Genomic DNA, 20,367 nt, shown 5'->3' with positions numbered 1-20,367 from the left:
CGTGCAAAAATCAATGAACGAGAGGCATCCAAGTGATTCATTGAAGAAGATACAGCACACAGCTTCACACACACCGGTGCAGAAATTCTCTCTTGCAAATATATATGTGGAAATGATCCAGAAAGACAGTTGATTGATGTGTGTGAGTGTGTGTGAGAGAGAGGACGTTGCAGTGGACGCTTTGCCTTTTGCAAATAAAATAAAATAAAAACAGCTCCAGAAAGATGGTTCATAGGCGAGAAAGATTGTTGTAGTAACTCTTTCTCTCTTTGCAAAATAAAAATAAAAATGCACAAGAGACCCAAGCAAGACAGCTGATTCATCAGAGAGAGAGAGAGAGAAACCCTTGCAGTACCTTCTGGCTTGCAAAAATAATTTAAAAATGCGTAAGCCACCCCCCCCCCCCCTCCGTTGACTCATCAGACAGGGAGCGCGTTTGTAACGACTCGCTTTTCTCTCTCTCTCTCTCTCTTCTTTGCAACCTCTAGGAAGGTTTGCCCAGCTGGGGGAGGGGAAGGAAAGAAAGAAAGGGGGGGAGAAGAGAAAAAGACGTGGGCTCCTTCTATTCTTGCAGGCAGCCTGCGCGCTTGCAAGATGCACGAGGGGAAACAAAGAGAGCTTGTGCACGAGTCAGGCCAGCACCCCTCCTTCCCCCCCCCCTTCCCTTTGCCTCTGGCCGCCTTCCTTTCTGCTCGGCAGGCTGCTCCCTCCTCCGCCCTTCCCGGGCCGTCTCCCCCCCCCCTTTCTTTCCCCTCTGGCCGCTCTCTTCCAAATAAGGCGTCGTGCGAGCCAAACCCGCAAGCGCCTCCCTCCCCACGACCAGATTTGCCCTTATTTGGACATTCTGGAGCGGCGGAGGCGCAGCGCCTAGCGCGCGGGCGCCCCGCAGCGGCCGCGGCGGGGCATTGCAGCGCTTTGTCGGCCCGGAGAGAAAGGGGAGGTCGTCAGTGGGGGCTGGTGGGTGCGATTCCGGCGGGGCTGTGAATCCGTTCTGGGTCTCATTCAGAAGCAGCCAGGCCTCTAAGGCAGCTGTCCAAGGTGCTGAAACCCCCCCCAAAAAAATTGGGGTGGGGGAGTAGGGCTCAGCACTTTGGAGAGCTCCTTCAGAGTTCCGGCTGGTTGTGGGTGAAAGCCAGAATGGAGTCACAGCCCAAGTCGGAAACACCAGCCTGCATGGGTACACAAGTTAGTGATACAAGTTAGTGCCAGATCATAGAATCATAGAATTGGAAGGGGCCTAAAAGGTCATCGAGTCCAACCCCCTGCTCAATGCAGGAATCCACCCTAAAGCATCCCCGACAGATGGTTGTCCAGCTGCCTCTTTTAGATAAAGGCTGTACGTTACATCAAAATCTGTCGTATTTTAGCTCTACCTGGCATTACTTTCAGAGTTCTTTGTGTGTGTTACCTTCGTAATATCAACAACACACAAAAAAAAATCCCAACTGGGAACTGTAGACAGATCCATTCATTACTTACCCATCTTCTGTTTTTCCACTGATGTAAGATAAACAGGGAGATTGTCCAACAGGCTCTGCTCATTGCTACCACTAACTGTCATTACTGTATTGATTTCATTTGTATTCCACTGTTACATTTGTATTCACCATTACATTTGCATTCTACCTTATCTTCTGTTCCACCTCACTTTGTATTCCACTATTACATTTGTATTCCACCTCACTTCATATTCCACTATTACATTTATATTCTACTTTACCTTGTATTCCACTATTACATCTGTATCCCATTATTAAATTTGTATTCACCATTACATTTGTATTCTACCTTATCTTCTATTCCACCTTACTTTGTATTCCACTAATTACATTTGTATTCCACCTCACTTCGTATTCCACTATTACATTTATGTTCTACTTTACCTTGTATTCCACTATTACATCTGTATTCCATTATTATATTTGTATTCTACTATTACATTTGTATTCCACCTCAACTTTACAAGCAGAAGGTCCCCGGTTCAATCCCCAAGCACCTCTGGGGAAGACTCCGGGTCTGAAAACCTGGTAGTCAGTGGACTGAGCTGGATAGACTACTGATCTGATACAGTAGCTTCCAGTGCTCCCATTCAAATCAGCACTTTATTCGGAACCATGAAGGTCACCCTCCAGTGCCATCTTTATTTGGGTTCAAAAGAATGGTTTTCATGTTTGCGAACTCAGACTCCACCTCTGCCTTGGATTTAAATTCTGACAAATTCCTTTCCATTTAGTCTTATAGTTATTATTATTAATAATAATAATAATAATATTCTAATATAATATATTAAGTTTATATTGGCTAATGATAGAGAATTGAAGATCGGGAGAATTGAAAATCTGGTTAGAGAGTTCACATTTCTCCACAGATCAGTGAACAGATGGCATAGACATTTTGTACCTTGGCTGATACAGAGAATTCTGGCCTTGCTTCCAACCTTCTGGGCCCATTTTCTTTATATAATAACATGCTAAGAAGTTGGACTGTTATCTGCGAATAGATTGGTTGTGACAGAAGCATTCAGGGACTAAAGCCAATGACATGGGATGCCTGAAAGATTATCCTGGCAGGTTTACAAAGTCACCAGATGATCACCCAGGAGGATTGAGAAGGAATTTGTTCATACCAGGGCTGAAAGACTATGAAATGCAAGACATCCAGTCTGTGACATTTCTAGGCAAAGCTCAGATATATACAAATTAAGAACACTGCGCACCCACGCCAAGAGCAAAAGCCTATCTTCCTAGTTTTGCTATGCTATTTCAATAGCTTTTGCGGGAAAGAGAACCTTGATCCTGATTGGGCCCTAAATGAATAGAATCAAACTTACCAATAACCTCTAGAACTACGAAGCTTTTATTAATACATAAGTGCAATCCTATAAATATTTACTCAGAAGTAAATCTCATTTGTTTCAGTTTCAATCCCCACCACCATCACACAGGGACCAGAGAGCTTCGGCTACGAGGCGGTATATAAATTAAATAAATAAATAAATAAATAAGAGGGGGGAAAGCCCTCAATTGGTGGAACTGGAGGCTTTTCCCTTTGTTTAGCCCCTGCGCCATGGAGGTGGGGCTGACTGGCAACCAGTGCAGACCATTCAGTATTGGTACGGTTGCAATATTGTGCACTGGGTGGCAACCAAAAGCCACCCTAAAGCATCCCTGACAGAGGGTTGTCCAGCTGCCTCTTGAAGGCCTCTAGTGTGGGAGAGCCCACAACCTCCCTAGGTCACTGGTCCCATTGTTGTACTGCTCTAACAGTCAGGAAGTTTTTCCTGATGTCCAGCTGGAATCTGGCTTCCTTTAACTTGAGCCTGTTATTCTGTGTCCTGCACTCTGGGAAGATCGAGAAAAGATCCTGGCCCTCCTCTGTGTGACAACCTTTTAAGTATTTGAAGGATGCTCCCATGTCTCCCCCTGTCTCTCTTTCCGTTCTCCCCCTTGCTTTCTCCCCCTCCTGCTAGATCCAGTTGTAGCTTTTCCGTCTGAACGATCCACCGCTCCCCGAGCCAAGCACGTGGACAGAAGGGTTTCCTCAGTCACCTTCCACCCCCAAAAACAATCTCAGCACCGCCTCACGGTGAGCGATGAGTCATTTGCTGGAAAGACCCTTGCGGGGTGGGGAAAGGTGTCAACGGAGGCATATGGCGCAATCCAGAAGGATCGTTCCACAGCTATGACAAATTTGACTGCAGGCGGCCTTGCTAGCATCGCAAGCTACACTTGGCTCCGGTTAAACTATGCGTAACCACCCCAAGGTGATGCCTCGCCTTGTCTTGCTTGCCGAGGAGAGACATCGAATCCAAGAACACGGAATGAATACACGCCTTATAGCAGGAGCAGGTGGGCCGACTTCAGCCTTACCCACATCTACTTCCACCTGGACTAGAATCTTCGTGGACTTGTTTTTAAATCTGCAGAACAAGAGTGCATCTTAAGGCTCTCTTAATAAGTAAGGGCCTGCTTCAGGGCCAGCGTCGAGGGTCGGGGGCCCACGGACAAGCGGCCCTTGGAATTGTACCTGTTCTTCACCTTTGCACCCTGCTTGTTCGCCTGCCTCTCGCTCTGGCCCAGGCAACAGTGGTGGTGAGAAGCAGCAGACGCACCGGCCTCCTTGCTCCCTGCCTCTCAAGCAAGGAAGTAGGAGCCATGAGGAGGAAGAGGAAGAGTAGCTGGTGACCATGGCAGTGAAAAGTTAGACTCGTTGGCCCCGTTCAGACAACACATTAAACCATGCTGCTTAAACCATGCAGCCTCCCAAACTGAAAGGACAGCCTCACTTTGTTCCAAAGAAGGGGATAAGCAGCATGGTTTAGCGTGTTGTCTGAACGGGGCCGTTGAGGCAGCATCGCCCTACGAAATCAGAACAAAGGGCCCACCGAATCGAATCTACTGTTAGCCCACAGGGGCCAACCGGGGGGGAACTACACTATTGCTTTTAAAGCGCTTTAAAGCACTTTGAAAACATTTTGAAAACTGTATATGCAGTGTGTCCTGGGCTCCAACAGTTGTCAAAACTCTTATAAAGTGCTTTAAAGCAGTAGTGTAGATCCCCCCTGATGCTCCAATGGGAAACTCACAAGGAGGACCCAAGTGCAACAGCACGCTTCCTTTCATGTTCCCCAGCGAATGATATTTGAGAGTATAGGCTTTCACTTGAAGACGGTTCAGAAACCGTGGCTTGTGCTAAAATGCAGATTGACAGCGGGGATCAGAAGGCCTGAGCCTATAGCACCGATTCTGACCCGTTTGCGCTGTCTGCCTGTACATTTTAAAGCCCAACTCAAAGTGCTGGTTGTGAGCTATAAAGCTTTAGATGGCTTGCGACCGTTATACCTAACAAAGCGTCTCTCCTGGGATGGACTTGCCTATTGTATTTTATAGTATGGTTTTGTATTGTTGTTTTATACTTTGAATGTTTTTAGTTTTTGTGAACCGTCCAGAGAGCTTCGGCTATTGGTGCGGTATAGAAATGTAATAAATAAATAAATAAATATACACAACACTCTTCTTCTGAACGCCTCCTCTGAGAGGGACTTCTCGGTGGTGGCCCCCTGATTGTGTAATAGACCCCACACCTGACACTAACATCGTCATTTTTTAGCACCAGGTTGAAACTTCTCCCTACTGCCAGGCATGTAAAGGGCTTCTCAATTTTTTTGTTGTTTATTCGTTCAGTCGCTTCCGACTCTTCGTGACTTCATGGACCAGCCCACGCCAGAGCTTTCTGTCGGCCGTCGCCACCCCTAGCTCCCCCAAGATCAAGTCTGTCACCTCCAGAATATCATCCATCCATCTTGCCCTTGGTCGGCCCCTCTTCCTTTTGCCTTCCACTTTCCCTAGCATCAGCCTCTTCTCCAGGGTGTTCTGTCTTCTCATTATGTGGCCAAAGTACTTCAGTTTTGCCTTTAATACCATTCCCTCACGTGAGCAGTCTGGCTTGATTTCCTGGAGTATGGACTGGTTTGATCTTCTTGCAGTCCAAGGCACTCTCAGAATTTTCCTCCAACGCCCCAGTTCAAAAGCATCTATCTTCCTTCGCTCAGCTTTCCTTATGGTCCAGCTCTTGCAGCTGTAGGTTACTACGGGTCAGGCCTTAGTATTTTATTGTTGTTTTTAGCTGTTTATTGTTCAAAATATTTGTGTATTTAATCCCTGTTGTGCATTGTATAATAAGAACAATTTGGAGGATGCAGTGGGTAGAGTAGCTTACAACACCCCTGCAATTCTTTATATTTTGGGTTGAAGACTGAGTTGAGGCTGGTGAAAATCGCCCATAAAACAACCAACAATTTTCAAGTTAAATCAAAGGTCAGTTGTATTAGCATCGCCCCCTTGGACTTTCCCCTACAGATAAATAAACCCACTCCCTAGTTGCATGCAAATCAGCCTTTTGCTCCTTTGGCCTGCAGCCATGCTTTTAGGCTGCAGCGCTATACACACTTAATTGAACTCAATAGGGCTTACTTATGAGTAAGAGTGCACTGTAAATGCCCCAAAACTCAAATCCCCTTTCCCTTCCTAGGGAAGATGGTAGACACGCTATTCCCAAGTCACAGGGAAAACTTTAGATTTCTCCATTGATTTCCATAGGCAGATCTATGGGTTGGAATTAAGACATAAAGAAGGAAAAAAACTGGACCCGCAACTCCAGCGTCGTGTGCATCTCTATAATTTTCTTTCTCTCTCTTTTCCTAGATCTGTGGTTCACTTTCTCGCCATCAGGGGCGAAGAGTGTTTTCCTCGCGGACACTCTACCCTCCGCTCTTCCGGAGACTCTGTGGTAAAGGGGGTACGACGAGATCCGGGTTAAAGGGCAAGAGGCAGGCCCGGACGGAAAACGACCCCTGGCGCGTTAGGAAGATGCCGGGACCGCCTCCGGGGTGCCCGAACCCCTTATTTACACGGTGGCTCCAGGAGTGGCGCGACCAGGCCGCCGAGCGGGGACGACCCAGGAGCCAACGGGCTTATGAAAGGGTAAGCCACGCCCCCTTCCAGGCGGAGGCCACGCCCATCTAGCCCAAGCCACGCCCATTTCGCCCAAGCCACGCCCACCCAAGAATTAAGTCCTTAGTTTAAACTATTATGTAAGCCTTGACAATAGTGTCAATGTTAATAGTTATGATATTTAATAACAGCAATGTAATAACAGGAGCATAATAATAATAATAATAATTTATTTATTTATTTATTGCGTAGATTGTAAGCCTATGCGGCAGAGTCTTGCTATTTACTGTTTTACTCTGTACAGCACCATGTACATTGATGGTGCTATATAAATAAATAATAATAATAATAATAATATACCACCCCTTAGCTGAAGCTCTCTGGGCGGTTTACAAAATAATAACAATAACAACAAAATAATAATAATAATAATAATAGGAACATAATAATAATAAATGTAATTATTGAAAGCAATTATTTCTGATTATTAATTATTATTATAATATTTATTTGTATTTATTTATTTATTTATTTATTTTATTACCTTTATATACCGCCCCACAGCCGAAGTTCTCTGGGCGGTTTACAACAATTAAAAATGGTAAACATTAAAAGTATACAAAATTTAAAAACCATCGAAAACATTAAAAAAAACAGTATAAAAACAACAGTATCCCACTTTTTGCCCAATACTGGGCCTCAAGGCGGCCTTACAAAATTTAAAACATATTTATTTATTTAAAATATTTATATCCCGGCCCTATATCACTAAGATCTCAGGGCGGCATACAGATAAAAACATACAGTATAAAACAATAAATATACACAGTTAAAAACAAATTAAACCATGATCCAAGTTAAAGCAATATATAATTTAAAAGCAATAGACGCAGTTAAAACAATGTGCCAGTGAGTTTAACCATCAAAGGCTTTGTTTAAAAGCCATGTTTTTACTTGGCGTCGAAATGCAAACAATGTCGGCGCCAGTCGGGCCTCCCAAGGGGAGGGCGTTCCACCGTCAGGGTGCCACAACAGAGAAAGCCCTTTCCCTTATATTCCCTTATATACATTTCAAACCCAGGAAAACAACTCTCGTTTAAAATGGATACTGTTTTACACTGTTGTTTTTATATTTTTGATGGTTTTAAATTTTGTATACTTTTTAATGTTCGCTGTTTTAACTTTTGTAAACCGCCCAGAGAGCTTCGGCTATGGGGCGGTTTATAAATTTAATAAATAAGTTAAATAAATAAATATAAATGTACAAAAAAAATCACAATATTAAAACATAAATGTTACAAGTCCTTAACATAGATGGAGGATCAGATTATTCTCCAAAGGCCTGCTGGAACAAACAAGTTTTTGCCTGCATCCGAAAGCCCATCAAGGAGGAAGCCAGGGAAGAGTTTCAGAATGCAGAATGCAGAATGTTTAATGAATGCAGTGTATTAATGCTTACACACCACTCATTAAGAGGTTGTTATTAATAACAGCTGATAGCGTCTTAACTTCCTCTGCTTGCCTTAAGTGCTCTCCTCTTCCACCTGTGCAGGCACTGAGCTCACTCCGCAAATATCCGCTCCCGTTGCGCAGTGGGCGGGAGGCCCGGATCCTTCAGTACTTCGGGGAGCACATCTGCCGTCAGCTGGATGAACAGCTGGAGAAGCAGCACAGCGCCCAGGAGGGGACAGCGTTAACAGGTGTGTGTGCGTGTGTGTGCGCGCGCGCGGAGGGAGGCCGTTAAAGTTTCGGCCTGAGCCTGGTATATGTGAGAAATCATATAAAGCAGGATATATGGGCAGAGTTATGGATAGTCTGATTTCTCCCACTCACACACATATGTGGCACAGACATCTAAGAATGTCAGAAGAGCCCTGTTGGATCAGACCAAGGGTCCATCTAGTCCAGCACTCTGTTCACACAGGGGCCCACCAGCCGTCAGCCTGGGACCCACAAGCAGGACATGGTGCAACAGCACCCTCCCGCCCATGTTCCCCAGCAACTGGTGCATACAGGCTTACTGCCTCAAATACTGGAGATAGCACACAACCATCAGGGCTAGTAGCCATGGATAGCCTTCGCCTCCAGGAATTGATCCAACCCCCTTTTGAAGCCATCCAGATTGGTGGCCATCGCTACATCTTGTGGTAGTGAGTTCCATAACTTAACTCTGCGCTGTGTGAAGAAGTCCTTCCTTTTATTTGTCCCACCCATCAGTTTCATGGGATGACCCCGGGTTCTAGTATTTTGGGAGAGGGAGAAAAATGCCTCTCTGTCCACATTCTCCACACCATGCCTAATTTTGTACACCTCTATCATGTCTCCCTTTAGCCTCCTTTTTTCCAAGCTAAGCTATCCCAGCCCTCATAACCTTCACTCATACGGTAGATGCTCCAGCCCCTTAGTCATTTCAGTTGCCCTTTTCTGCACTTTTTCCAGCTCTATAATATCCTTTTTAAGGTGTGGTGACTAGAACTGTACACAGTATTCTAAGTGTGGTCGCACCATTGATTTGTATAAGGGCGGTACGATACTGGCCGTTTTATTCTCAATTCCTTTTCTTATAATGCCTGCTTAACAAAGGGTCCAATTAGATGCAATGCTTATTAAATCGCACGTCTGCTCCATTCACGTATCAAGTCTTGCCTGATTTTGATGTCAAAAGGGGTATATCAGGCAGTCAGGATGCAGAGTAAGATCTTGGGAGGTAGTTTGCCACACCTCCTGTGGCGGCCGTGTTGGGATGGATGATTTCTCTAATTGGTAAATGTTCCCGTGGCCCCCAAACGTTGCCTGCTGATGATTTTATACCACGAATTCCAGGTCAGCAGGCTCCAGAAGGCATAGCTGCTGGTGATATCCCAGGACTGGAGCCTGCTTTGTGCTCCACAGGGGCAGATCCGTGCCAAGGGCAGCGCTTAAAGGTGAGGAATCAATGCATGTTTTGGTACCCTTATTAATCAGAATGGGTTAGCAAACGCTCATTGATGGTTGAAGTTAATTGACTACAGCTCTTGGAGAGAGATACATGGAGGAGAAAACTCCACCTACCACAGAGTCCCTGAAGTAGGCATACTTAATTTTTCTTTCTCCTAGAAAAAGCAGCCCGGGTCACGCCAACGTGCCAGGGGAAACGCCCCGTCTCCACGTTCTGCAGCCTATGCTGTGCTCATGGCTCTGTACCAAGACAGTACGGTAAGATACGGCTGGTGCAAAACTCGGTTGGCTCCAAAGGAGGGCATTTGGGGTGGATGTGAAGGAGTGGGGGGGGGGACTGCTGGTGGGTGTAGCATCTGCGCCTCCCAAATTGGGGGGGAATCATGGAGGTGGAATGGAAGCCTGATCCAGAGGGCAGCAAAACTGATGGGAACAGGTTAAGAGAACAGAAGTGTGTGTGTGTGTGTGTGTGTGTGTGTGTGTGTGTGTATATCATACATTTGTCCTTCTGGATTTCTTTCCCAGAATCCTCACACTAGGGGTTACCTGACAAAGCCGGAGTTGCAGAGAGCAGCTCAGCCGCTGTGCGATAAATCTTTCTCTCTGGTGAGTTCCCAGACTCTCCGCCTGTCCTTAGAATCCTGAGTCAATATCGGGTTGTGGAACACCTTTGTTTGCGTTCCCACCCCCAAAGGTGGCCCGAGACCACCCTATTTTGCCACCCTCCCTCTTTGGTTGTTATGTTCATTGCTGCTGGGTTTCCCCCCTCTTCCCTCTTACAGCCTGATCCCGGGAGTAAGAACACCGCCTGGTCTGCAGTCAGCAGTCTGATTCGCAAGGAGCTAGTCCTCAAGACCAATATCCCAGCCAGGTGAATATACAGCAGTATATTTGGGGTGAGGGAGAAGAACCCATGGTCGGATGTAACTTGGAGCTAGGTGTATGAGCTATTAGCACAACCCACCCGTTTCTTACGTGGTTTGGTCTCAGTGAACGAGTCCTAGAAGTAACGTCTGTATGCAGGCTTTTATTTCCTAGAACAGAGGTGCAGAACCGATTTCGGCACGAGGGATGAATTCCGTTTCAGAGCAGCTTCCAGGGGCTGCATCCCAGTGGTGGTGGGGGGGGAAAGGCAGAAGGGGAGGAGCTAAATATACTCCATATAAGGCAGCGTCCCCTGTTCCTAGAATTAAAAGTGCCCCAGAGTTGGGAAACTGCCAATCAGTGGAAGGGAGTTGTGGCCAGGATGGGACCACAGGACGGCTAGATTTTGCCCCGGCATAAGGAAAGCGGCCACAGGATGTGGGGATGCAGAGCCCAAGTGGAGACTGTTTTGAGTTCTCTGCTCTGCCAGGTATTCTCTGACCGAGGCAGGGCTGGCCTTAGCCCAGGAGCTGGTCGCTTCGGAAGAGCCGAAGGATAAGGACGCCAATTCGCCAGCAGCGGACACCGGAGAACTCCGGGTGCTTCCGGAGGAAGGCGATGGGGACGAGCAGTGTTCAGGCAGTGCCTCCCCCGAGTAAGTAGTTCCCCCCCCCCTCCATTCTCTGAACCAGACTTCCCCTAACCTGCTGCCCTCCTGATGTGTTGGACTACAAGTCCCATTATTCCCAGCCAGTATGGGATTTCAGATGAATGGCAGAGGTGGTGGACTATGGAACTCACTACCACAAGACGTAGCAATGGCCACTAATTCGGACGGCTTTCAAAGGAGAAGGCTGTCCATGGCTACTTGTCCTGATGGCTATGTGCCACCTCCAGTATCAGAGGCAGTCTGCCTGTATACAACAGCTGCAGGGGAACATGGGCGGGAGGGTGCTGTTGCACGCCTGTCGTGCTTGCGGGTTTCCCCGTGGGCAGCCGGTTGGCCACTGTGTGAGCAGACCCTTGGCTCTTCTTACATTCTTATGTGGTGGAGCTGCTTTGGCAGGGGTGGGGAATGTTTATGTGTAGGCCATGTCCTCTGCCCTGCATGCAAAAGGTCTCGGGTTCGATCTCCGGCATCTCCAAGTAAGGCAGGAAAAACTCCTGTCTAAAACCCCGGAGGGCCCTTGCTGCCAGCCAGTGTTGACAATACTGAGCTAGATGGACCAAGAGTCTAGCTCAGTAGAAGGCAGCTACTACTAGACCGTTGCGCTTGTGTAACCTCCAAATATGACCTAATGGGATTCCTCTGGTTTTTTTATTCCAGGTCCAGCTGTGCAGAGCCAAGGGCAGCGCTGTTTAAGGCTCAGTTTGTCTTTCGCCCGGGGCAGTTCGATGTTATCCTCTGCGTAGATGTCATTGAAACCACAGGGTGAGAGGCAGCTGTCATGTGAATGCGAAATACGTGTGTGTGTGTGTGTGTGAATGGGGCCTGGGCAAGCATGTTGCAGGAGTGGGTCCCTGACTGCAGTGGCATAGCCCCACCCACTGCTGGTCTAAAGCTCCCGCAACATAGAATCAAAGAATAGTAGAGTTGGAAGGGGCCTATAAGGCCATCAAGTCCAACCCCCTGCTCAGTGCAGGAATCCACCCTAAAGCATCCCTGACAGAGGGTTGTCCAGCTGCCTCTAGTGTGGGAGAGCCCACAACCTCCCTAGGTAACTGGTTCCGTCGTCGTACTGCTCTAACAGTCAGGAAGTTTTTCCTGATGTCCAGCCGGAATCTGGCTTCCTGTCACTTGAGTCCGTTGTTCCGTGTCCTGCACTCTGGGAGGATCGAGAAGAGATCCTGGCCAGAGCCAACATGCTTGCCCAGAGCCAATTTCAGTCTCAGGTCAAAAAAGGTTCCCAATCTCTGGAGTATAGGATTTTGCCTTCTTTTCATGGGACTTTTTTCTGTCTAAACATGCCTAAGATTGCACTCTTACGTTGCTGAAACGAAGAAAGCTTGGGGAAAACCTAGGAGACGATTTGTGTGTAAAAGGACGGAGATCACTTCTGGTCCCCAAAACGGATTCTCAGGCTGAGCATGTGCTCAAACACACCTGGGTCCTCAATTCTAAGGGTATGGAAGTCCCCTCCCTAACCCGCCATCTTGCACGTGCCTCTGGTCGTGGGATCTGGAGCTTGTAGTCCAAACAAAGTCGAGCTCCCAAGCCTGAAGTCTGCTCTAAACGGCAGCTCCCGCTTTTCCTTTTAACTTCCAGTGGCCCCACGTCCCGGAAACAGGACTTGGTGAGCGAACTGCAACGCCACCACGTTCCCTTCAGCATCCGGAAACTACACATCGGGGACTTCCTCTGGGTAGCCCGGGAGAGGGTCTCTCCCTTTGCAGGTATGTGTGTGTGGTGGGTGGGTGTGTTTAACTGAAGCTGTTGGAGGACTGGACCAGGATTTTCCCAATTATAGAATGTTATGACATGAACCTACCCGTATACTACGTTCAACATCTAAGGTCCTTCTCCGGGTGCCTACTCCAAGGGAAGCTTGGAGGATGGCAAGAAGGGAGAGGGCCTTTTCAGTGGTGGACCCCCTAACCCCATGACATTCTTTCTACAATTATTCTAATCTGCCCTTATCTGGACAGAGATAACCTAGCTACAGTTATCCATGCTCTGATAACCTCTCGTTTGGATTACTGCAATGCGTTATATGTGGGGCTGCCTTTGAAAACGGTCCGGAAGCTTCAACTGATACAAAACAGGGCAGCCCATTTACTAACAGGGACTGGCTGGCGAGATCACATTACGCCAGTCCTTTTACAACTTCATTGGCTGCCAGTCCAGGTCCGGGCCCTATTCAAAGTGCTGGTATTGACATTTAAAGCCCTAAACGGTTTGGGGCCAGGTTATTTGAAGGAACGCCTCCTCCCGTATGTACATGCCCGGACCTTAAGATCATCTACAGGAGTCCTTCTCCGTGAGCCCCTGCCAAAGGAAGTGAGGCAGGTGGCTACTAGGAGCAGGGCCTTCTCCGCTGTGGCACCCCGGCTGTGGAATGAGCTCCCCAGAGAGGTCCGCCTGGCGCCTACACTGTACTGCTTTCGTCGCCAGCGGAAGACCTTTTTATTCTCTCAGGATTTTAACACTTCATTTTAACTTAAATTTAAATTTTACTGTTTTAACTCTGTATTTTAATTTTATATCAATTTTGCTGCGTGGTTTTATCCCGGTTGTGCTTTTTATACTGTATTTTGTATTTGCGATTTTAACCTGTTGGTTGTTTTATTATGGTTTTAATTTTTGTGAACCGCCCAGAGAGCTTCGGCTATTGGGCGGTATAAAAATGTAATAAATAAATAAATCTTCCTTCCTTTCTTCCTGTCTCTCACCTACCCTTTTCAGGAGAACGGCAGCCAACTTCAGCTCAGGAGTTGGTGCTGGACTATGTGGTGGAACGCAAAAGGATGCCTGATTTGTGCAGCAGTATTATCGACGGACGTTTTCGCGAGCAGAAGGTACCGGGGGTGGGGGTGGGGGGTCAGAGCACAGCAAACAGAGATCTTATTAAGAGTTAGGAAGGGACAGAGATTCCTGGAAGCAGATGCAGCGTTTAACTTGACCTAGAACTCAGCATGTTATTTAAGTTCCCTGTGCCGTTTTTCAAACTCATTTCCTGAAGCAGCTTACATTAAAAATAAGCATATTGGGAGCACCGTAAAATATAACACAAAATCTAAAGCATTTGCTTTTTTCTCCCCAACGCATCACACGCCCAGTTCCGTCTGCGGCAGTGCGGTCTCTCCCACCCCATCTACCTGGTGGAGGATTTGGACTCAGCACAGCACCTCAGCTTGCCTGAAAAGACTCTGCAGCAAGCGATGACCAACACCCAGGTACGGACTCCCCAGGAAGGTCGATATTTCACCCTGCCCATACTGTAAAACAACACTAAGCACGCGTTTCCCTAGGCTCTGCCAACCCTCTGTTTTGCTAAATGTTTTGGAAATAGGCAGTGGTTCTTTGGGAAGTGAAAGAAAGAAGTTTATAGAGCTAAAACAGACTTATAAAGGAAGAAAAACCAAGACAATATGTTCAAAGCATAAAGCATACTTTAGTCACTGGGAGTGCCGCACTCTTATCTTAAGATCAGAAAATGAGATAAGAGCGGCAATGAACGGGGTCCAAAGGCCTGTCAATTCGGCCCATGGAGAAGTTCTGAATTCTGGAAGTCCCAGGGTTTGAGCCAGGGGTTGGACTCAATGGCCTTATAGGCCCCTTCCAACTCTACTATTCTATGATTCTGCGATTCTATGAATCATATATTACCCCTTGATCTCTCTCATTGTGGACATGGTCACAGGACTTCATATATTCTATATTCTTGTTCACTGGAAAACAACCAGCTTCAACCATTCAAGCCCAATACAGAAAGCTCCAAGCTCCACCGGCCTTTGCATTCTGCCACCGTCTTTATCCACAAGTCCCGAATTCAGCATCAACAAGTGATGCTCTGGGTACTAGCATAGCTGCCTACTGTCGTCAGTTCACAAACAGGCGCTCTAGACATGGGCAGGAGAACTGTTGCACCACTGACGCCTCGAAATACCAAAGTCTTCTGCATTTCCACTTCATCCTCTTCATAGATGAACCAGAGCACACGCGCGCACCCTCTCTGTCTCTCTGGCCCCGATCCCAGCCATCGTACCGGCTTTGGTGTTGCTCACCCGGTGGGGAGAATAGAGGGAGTGTTAGAGTGGAACAGCGGTGTAACCCTCATTTTCTCCAGGTGGTGGATGGCTTCTTCGTCAAACGCACCCGTGACATTCGGGAATCCGCCGCCTACCTGACCCTCATGACGCGTCACCTGGCCAAATTGTACGGGGTGAGTACAGAGCGGGGAACAGGCATCTCGACTCCGGGACGGCAGCAGGCTGAACTTCTCTGTCTCTCCGCTGCTCTGATGTCCCCTAGTTTGTGACTTTAATCGTTGGAAGTGTGTCTTTGTTTTATTTCAAACTTTTGTCCCTAAGCCCTTTCTGAGTTTATTTATTTATTGTCCTTTATTGAAAGGGCTCTTTTTCTGTGATTATTTTTTAACAATTAAAAAAACAACAATCCGTCCCTCCTTCTCGGCTATACTGATGATGGTACAAGTCACAGAACAGTAAAGTCTCCTTTTCCCCAGGTTTCCTCCTCCTGAGACTTTCCTTCAGGGCACTGACGGCTTAAGTTAGGGTTCTATGCATATTAAGGTCTTACATATTTAAGTCTTGCATATTAAATCATTTACCATTATTGCTTCCACTGCTGCCAAATTGCCTATTTTGGTATTTGTATTTATTTATTTTTGAAAAGAAAAAGTGTGGGGAGCTTAAACTTCATACGATTAATTGTCTGCAATCTGTTTTTTTAAAAACGCGGTGAGTGCTCTATTCTCCGGCTTGAATGAAAGGAAGTTCTTTGCTAGCTGGCAGGTTTTATTTTTACTTTTTCTCCCCGTGGTTGAGAAATTAACCAGCGCTATAAGGAAATGTGGTCATATTATATGAGGACACTGGGGCAAGAGTGACGCTGCGCTTCTGGGACAGAGAGAATGCTTTAATCCAGCCTTAACCAACCTGGGATTTGATGACATACAGCTCCCATCTGCCCCAGTCGTGGGGATGATGGAAACTGAAATCCAATGCAGCTGGAGGCTGCTCTAAGCCTTGTAGCTTGTAGGTTTGTCTTTTTATTTTCATTGTTTATTTCCTCTTTAGGACAAAACGCTCTTGAGTTGTACCAAGGAGGAACTGGAGTGTGAGCGCCCCCTGCAGCCCAGCGCCGGTTCCTGCCGGCTCCTGACTTTTGCGGAGTTTAACGAGGGATCTGTGAAGAACAAGGTGATTTGATGCAACAGAAGAAATGTTTCTGGAGTGAGAAAACGCTCTTTTGCATGCCAAAGGTGCCAGGATTAGGTGATGCACAGTCACTGTCTCTCTCAGCCTAACCTACCTCGCAGGGTTGGTCACAATAAAATGGAGAGGTGGAGGAGGGTCATTTTTATTATTACTTATTTATTTATTATGTTTCTCTAATGCCCCATAGAGGAAGCTGTCTGGGCGGCTTGCAAAGATTAAAGACCATTAAAAAAATTCCCTGTACAAAGGTTAAAAACTACTTGCATCAAAAACATGCAAACAGGCAGTAGAAGCCTAGAAAATCTATCTAGAACATGACCATCAGGCAAATCCAAGACCTGATTAAAACTCATTGTGAGCTGCTGAATTCCTGAGAAGAGAAAGGTCTTGACTGGGCACTGAAAGATGAATAATCTTTGGCGCCAGGCGGGTCTCATCAGAGAGATCATTCCAGAATTGAGGGGGGCCACCACTGAGAAGGCCCTGTCCCTTGTTGCCATCTTCCGAACCTCAGAGAAGGCACCTGCAGGAGGACGTGTACGGCTCCTTGGAGGAAAAGGCGGGCTATAAATGTAACAAATAAAGAAATAAATAAAATAAGTGGATTCCGGGATGGGAGACCACAACCGTCTTGATCGCTGTCTATCTCTCCCAGGCCCAGACGGTGAGCGAGGTCTTTGCCCGGCAACTCATGCAGATCAGCGGCATCAGCGGAGAGAAGGCAGCTGCTGTACTGGAGAGGTACAAGACACCAGCCAGGTAAGGACGTGGAGATGATGCTGTTCAAAGCAAGGGAGACAAAGCGTGTGATTTGGTATAAGGGCTTCTTCTCACACTGCCAGGGATTTGAATGCGTTTTCTGTCCGTGGGTGGGTTGGAGGCAGGGCTGATGGCCACCCGTGACCCTTCACAACATTTCTGTCTTTCCTCAGCCTGCTTGCTGCTTATGCCACTTGCCCAACTCCGCGTGGCCAGGAGCAGCTGTTGAGCAACATCAAATGTGGCAAACTGCAGAGGTGAGTGATGGCGCTGCACGTCCCGCCCCACAACCTCCTCCCCTGGGCTTGGTACGGAACGCCTGCATGCACAACGGCCTCTTGTGCAAGCCCCGTTGAACCACAAAGGATGTGGATTCTGGAGACAACAGATGGAGATCCGGCAGCGGCCTTGTAGTGGCTTCTGCTCTGGATTTCATAGAATCATAGAATAGCAGAGTTGGAAGGGGCCTCTAAGGCCGGCCATCGAGTCCAACCCCCTGCTCAATGCAGGAATCCACCCTAAAGCATCCCTGACAGATGGTTGTCCAGCTGCCTCTTGAAGGCCTCCAGTGTGGGAGAGCCCACAACCTCCCTTGGTAACTGGTTCCATTGTCATACTGCTCTAACAGTCAGGAAGTTTTTTCCTGATGTCCAGCTGGAATCTGGCTTCCTGTCACTTGAGCCCGTTATTCCGTGTCCTGCACTCTGGGAGGATCGAGAAGAGATCCTGGCCCTCCTCTGTGTGACAACCTTTTAAGTATTGGAAGAGTGCTATCATGTCTCCCCTCAGCCTTTTCTTCTCCAGGCTAAACCTGCCCAGTTCTTTCAGTCTCTCTTCGTAGGGCTTTGTTTCCAGACCCCTGACCATCCTGGTTGCCCTCCTCTGAACACGCTCCAGCTTGTCTACGTCCTTCTTGAATTGTGGAGCCCAGAACTGGACGCAATACTCTAGATGAGGCCTAACCAGGGCCGAATAGAGAGGAACCAGCACCTCACGTGATTTGGAAGCTATACTTCCATTAACGCAGCCCAAAATAGCATTGGCCTTTCTTGCAGCCATGTCGCACCGTTGGCTCAGATTCAGCTTGCGATCTAAAACAATTCCAAGATCCTTCTCGTTTGTAGTATTGCTGATCCAAGTATCCCCCATCTTGTAACTGCGCATTTGGTTTCTATTTCCTAGATGTAGAACTTCTGTATTTCCTTTACAGAAGAAGCTGTTGCCGTCATGCCCTGCTCTGGGGGTTATGTAATGCAGGAACATAAGAGCAGCCCTGCTGGATCAGACCAAGGGTCCATCCAGGCCAGCATCCTGTTCACACAGGGGCCGACCAGCTGCCCAGAGAAAGCCCACAAGCAGGACATGAGTGCAACAGCACCCTCCCACCCATGTTCCCCAGCAACTGACATTCATAAGCAGACTGCCTCTGATTCTGGTGGTAGCATAGATCCATCAGGACTAGTAGCCGTGGATAGCCTTTGCCTCCAGGAATTTATCCAACCCCCTTTGAAAGCCAGCCAAATTGTCGCCCATCACTACATCTTGTGGTAGAGAGTTCCATAGTTTATGCTCTGTGTGAAGACGTCCTTCCTTTTATCCGTCCTGAATCTCCCACCAATCAAAGGGTGAATCCTGTTTGGGGAGAGGGAGAAAATTGTCTCCTGGTCCACACTCCACACCAGGCATAGTTTTGTACACCTCTCTCAGGTCGTCCCTTACTCCCTTTTCCCCCTCCCATGGTGGTGTAGTGGGTAGAATGTTGGACTGGGACTGCAGAGACCTGGGTTCTAGTCCCCACTCGGCCATGAAGCTCCCTGGGTGACTTTGGGGCAGTCACGGACTCTCAGCTTAGCCAGCCTCACCGGGTCATTAGGAGGATAAAACGGGGAGGAGAGGGCTGATCATGTACACCACCTTGGGCTCTTTGGAGGAAGGTGGGATATAAATCTAACAGCCAAGGAAAATAATAAATCTGGGGAGAGGAGACCATAGAAATTGTGGAGACACTTTTATCTCATCACTCCCTGAAGATGCATTCCTGTAGCCTTGAAAATTGTCCTGCTGAATTTGGGAGCGTCTTTGAAGAAGAGATACTGGCTCCCTCCTTCTGCCAGCCCGTAACCTTTCTTCTTCTCGTTCTCCTTACTTCCTCTGCAGGAACCTGGGTCCCGCGCTGAGCAAGACTTTGGCCCAGCTGTACTGTACACGGGGGCCGCTGCCTTGAATCCACGGGAGGCTCTGTGTGTGTATTACCATCTCTCAGTGGACGAGACCGTCCCCCACACCAGATGTGGGGCAGGCCTGCGGGTGACCACAAATGACCTGCATAGACAGCAGCTGGCTAAAACCCAGCCCACGGAATGCCCACCACTGCTAGTAAAACGACGTTGGAGGGCGAAAGGCGATGTGTGGGCCTATTGGACCCATGTTGTGTGATGGAAATTTACTAGCACCTCGTCCTCACAAGTTTAGAAGTGTGTGTGGGGAATCGAGTGTTTAGGGAAGAGCTCATTATTGGATACTCTGCATTGCCTTGGAAGTCGGTGCTTGGGCAGGGCCTATTTTCATACCTGTTTCCTCCTTTTCCCATTTAAGCTCTTAATATTCTAATAAAATTGTTACGAATTGTTTTGCAAAAGGTTTTCGGTATTCAATCGCAGCGGTGCACAGAACCGGTGTGTGTGTTGAGGGGACACAACTTGACTCCCACCAAGGGTCAGAAACCATAAGTGGGGAGGGGGGGATATGCCAACCTCTCCTCCCCCCCCCCCACAACCTCCCACCTTCTCTGGGCCTAGCTTAGCCTTTCAGATGGGGGAAATTGGGCCACGCTGGTCTCACTTTGACCTGCTTGTTCTCTATAAGACAAAAGTGTGGAACTTCACGCCCTGAGGCCCCACCCCTTTCCCAAGCCACGCCCCCTTCCCCTCACCCACCAATCATTCAACGGTTTCCATGTTTTGTACAGTTCCCCCCCCCCCCCCGCACCCCATTCTAAAAAGCTTCCCCTAAAGCAGAGTTACTGGGCCCCGTTCATGCATTTGCAGGGTGTTTGCATGTTCAGAGGAGGGCAACCAGGATGATTAGGGGTCTGGAAACAAAGCCCTATGAAGAGAGACTGAAAGAACTGGGCATGTTTAGCCTGGAGAAGAGAAGATGGAGGGGAGACATGAGAGCACTCTTCAAATACTTAAAAGGTTGTCACACAGAGGAGGGCCAGGATCTCTTCTCGATCCTCCCAGAGTGCAGGACACGGAATAACGGGCTCAAGTTAAAGGAAGCCAGATTCCGGCTGGACATCAGGAAAAACTTCCTGACTATTAGAGCAGTACGACAATGGAACCGGTTACCTAGGGAGGTTGTGGGCTCTCCCACACTGGAGGCTTTCAAGAGGCAGCTGGACAACCCTCTGTCAGGGATGCTTTAGGGTGGATTCCTGCATTGAGCAGGGGGT

General features: G+C 47.8%; 3 protein-coding genes across 3 annotated transcripts in view; all 3 read left to right on the top strand.

Annotated features, from left to right (window-relative positions):
• Positions 1–20,367, top strand: part of LOC134412386 (zinc finger protein 208-like) — a 489,474-nt gene that overhangs the window by 305,144 nt on the left and 163,963 nt on the right. The gene's annotated exons all lie outside the window — the stretch shown is intronic.
• B4GAT1 (beta-1,4-glucuronyltransferase 1) overlaps positions 1–20,367 on the top strand; it is a 169,441-nt gene that overhangs the window by 97,972 nt on the left and 51,102 nt on the right. The gene's annotated exons all lie outside the window — the stretch shown is intronic.
• On the top strand, positions 6,335–19,551 carry MUS81 (MUS81 structure-specific endonuclease subunit). The gene is made up of 16 exons (XM_063145999.1): positions 6,335–6,482; positions 8,005–8,152; positions 9,276–9,376; positions 9,549–9,647; positions 9,915–9,995; positions 10,172–10,260; positions 10,744–10,908; positions 11,581–11,685; positions 12,520–12,647; positions 13,657–13,769; positions 14,031–14,147; positions 15,041–15,136; positions 16,014–16,136; positions 16,810–16,913; positions 17,087–17,170; positions 19,071–19,551. Exons 1-16 carry the CDS (start codon positions 6,369–6,371, stop codon positions 19,135–19,137), a joined length of 1,734 nt encoding a protein of 577 aa, XP_063002069.1. The 5' UTR covers positions 6,335–6,368; the 3' UTR covers positions 19,138–19,551.

The sequence above is a fragment of the Elgaria multicarinata genome, chromosome 21 (assembly GCF_023053635.1).
Source record: "Elgaria multicarinata webbii isolate HBS135686 ecotype San Diego chromosome 21, rElgMul1.1.pri, whole genome shotgun sequence".
NCBI classification, from domain to species: Eukaryota; Metazoa; Chordata; class Lepidosauria; order Squamata; family Anguidae; genus Elgaria; species Elgaria multicarinata.
This window is presented reverse-complemented; position numbering and strand designations above follow the sequence as displayed.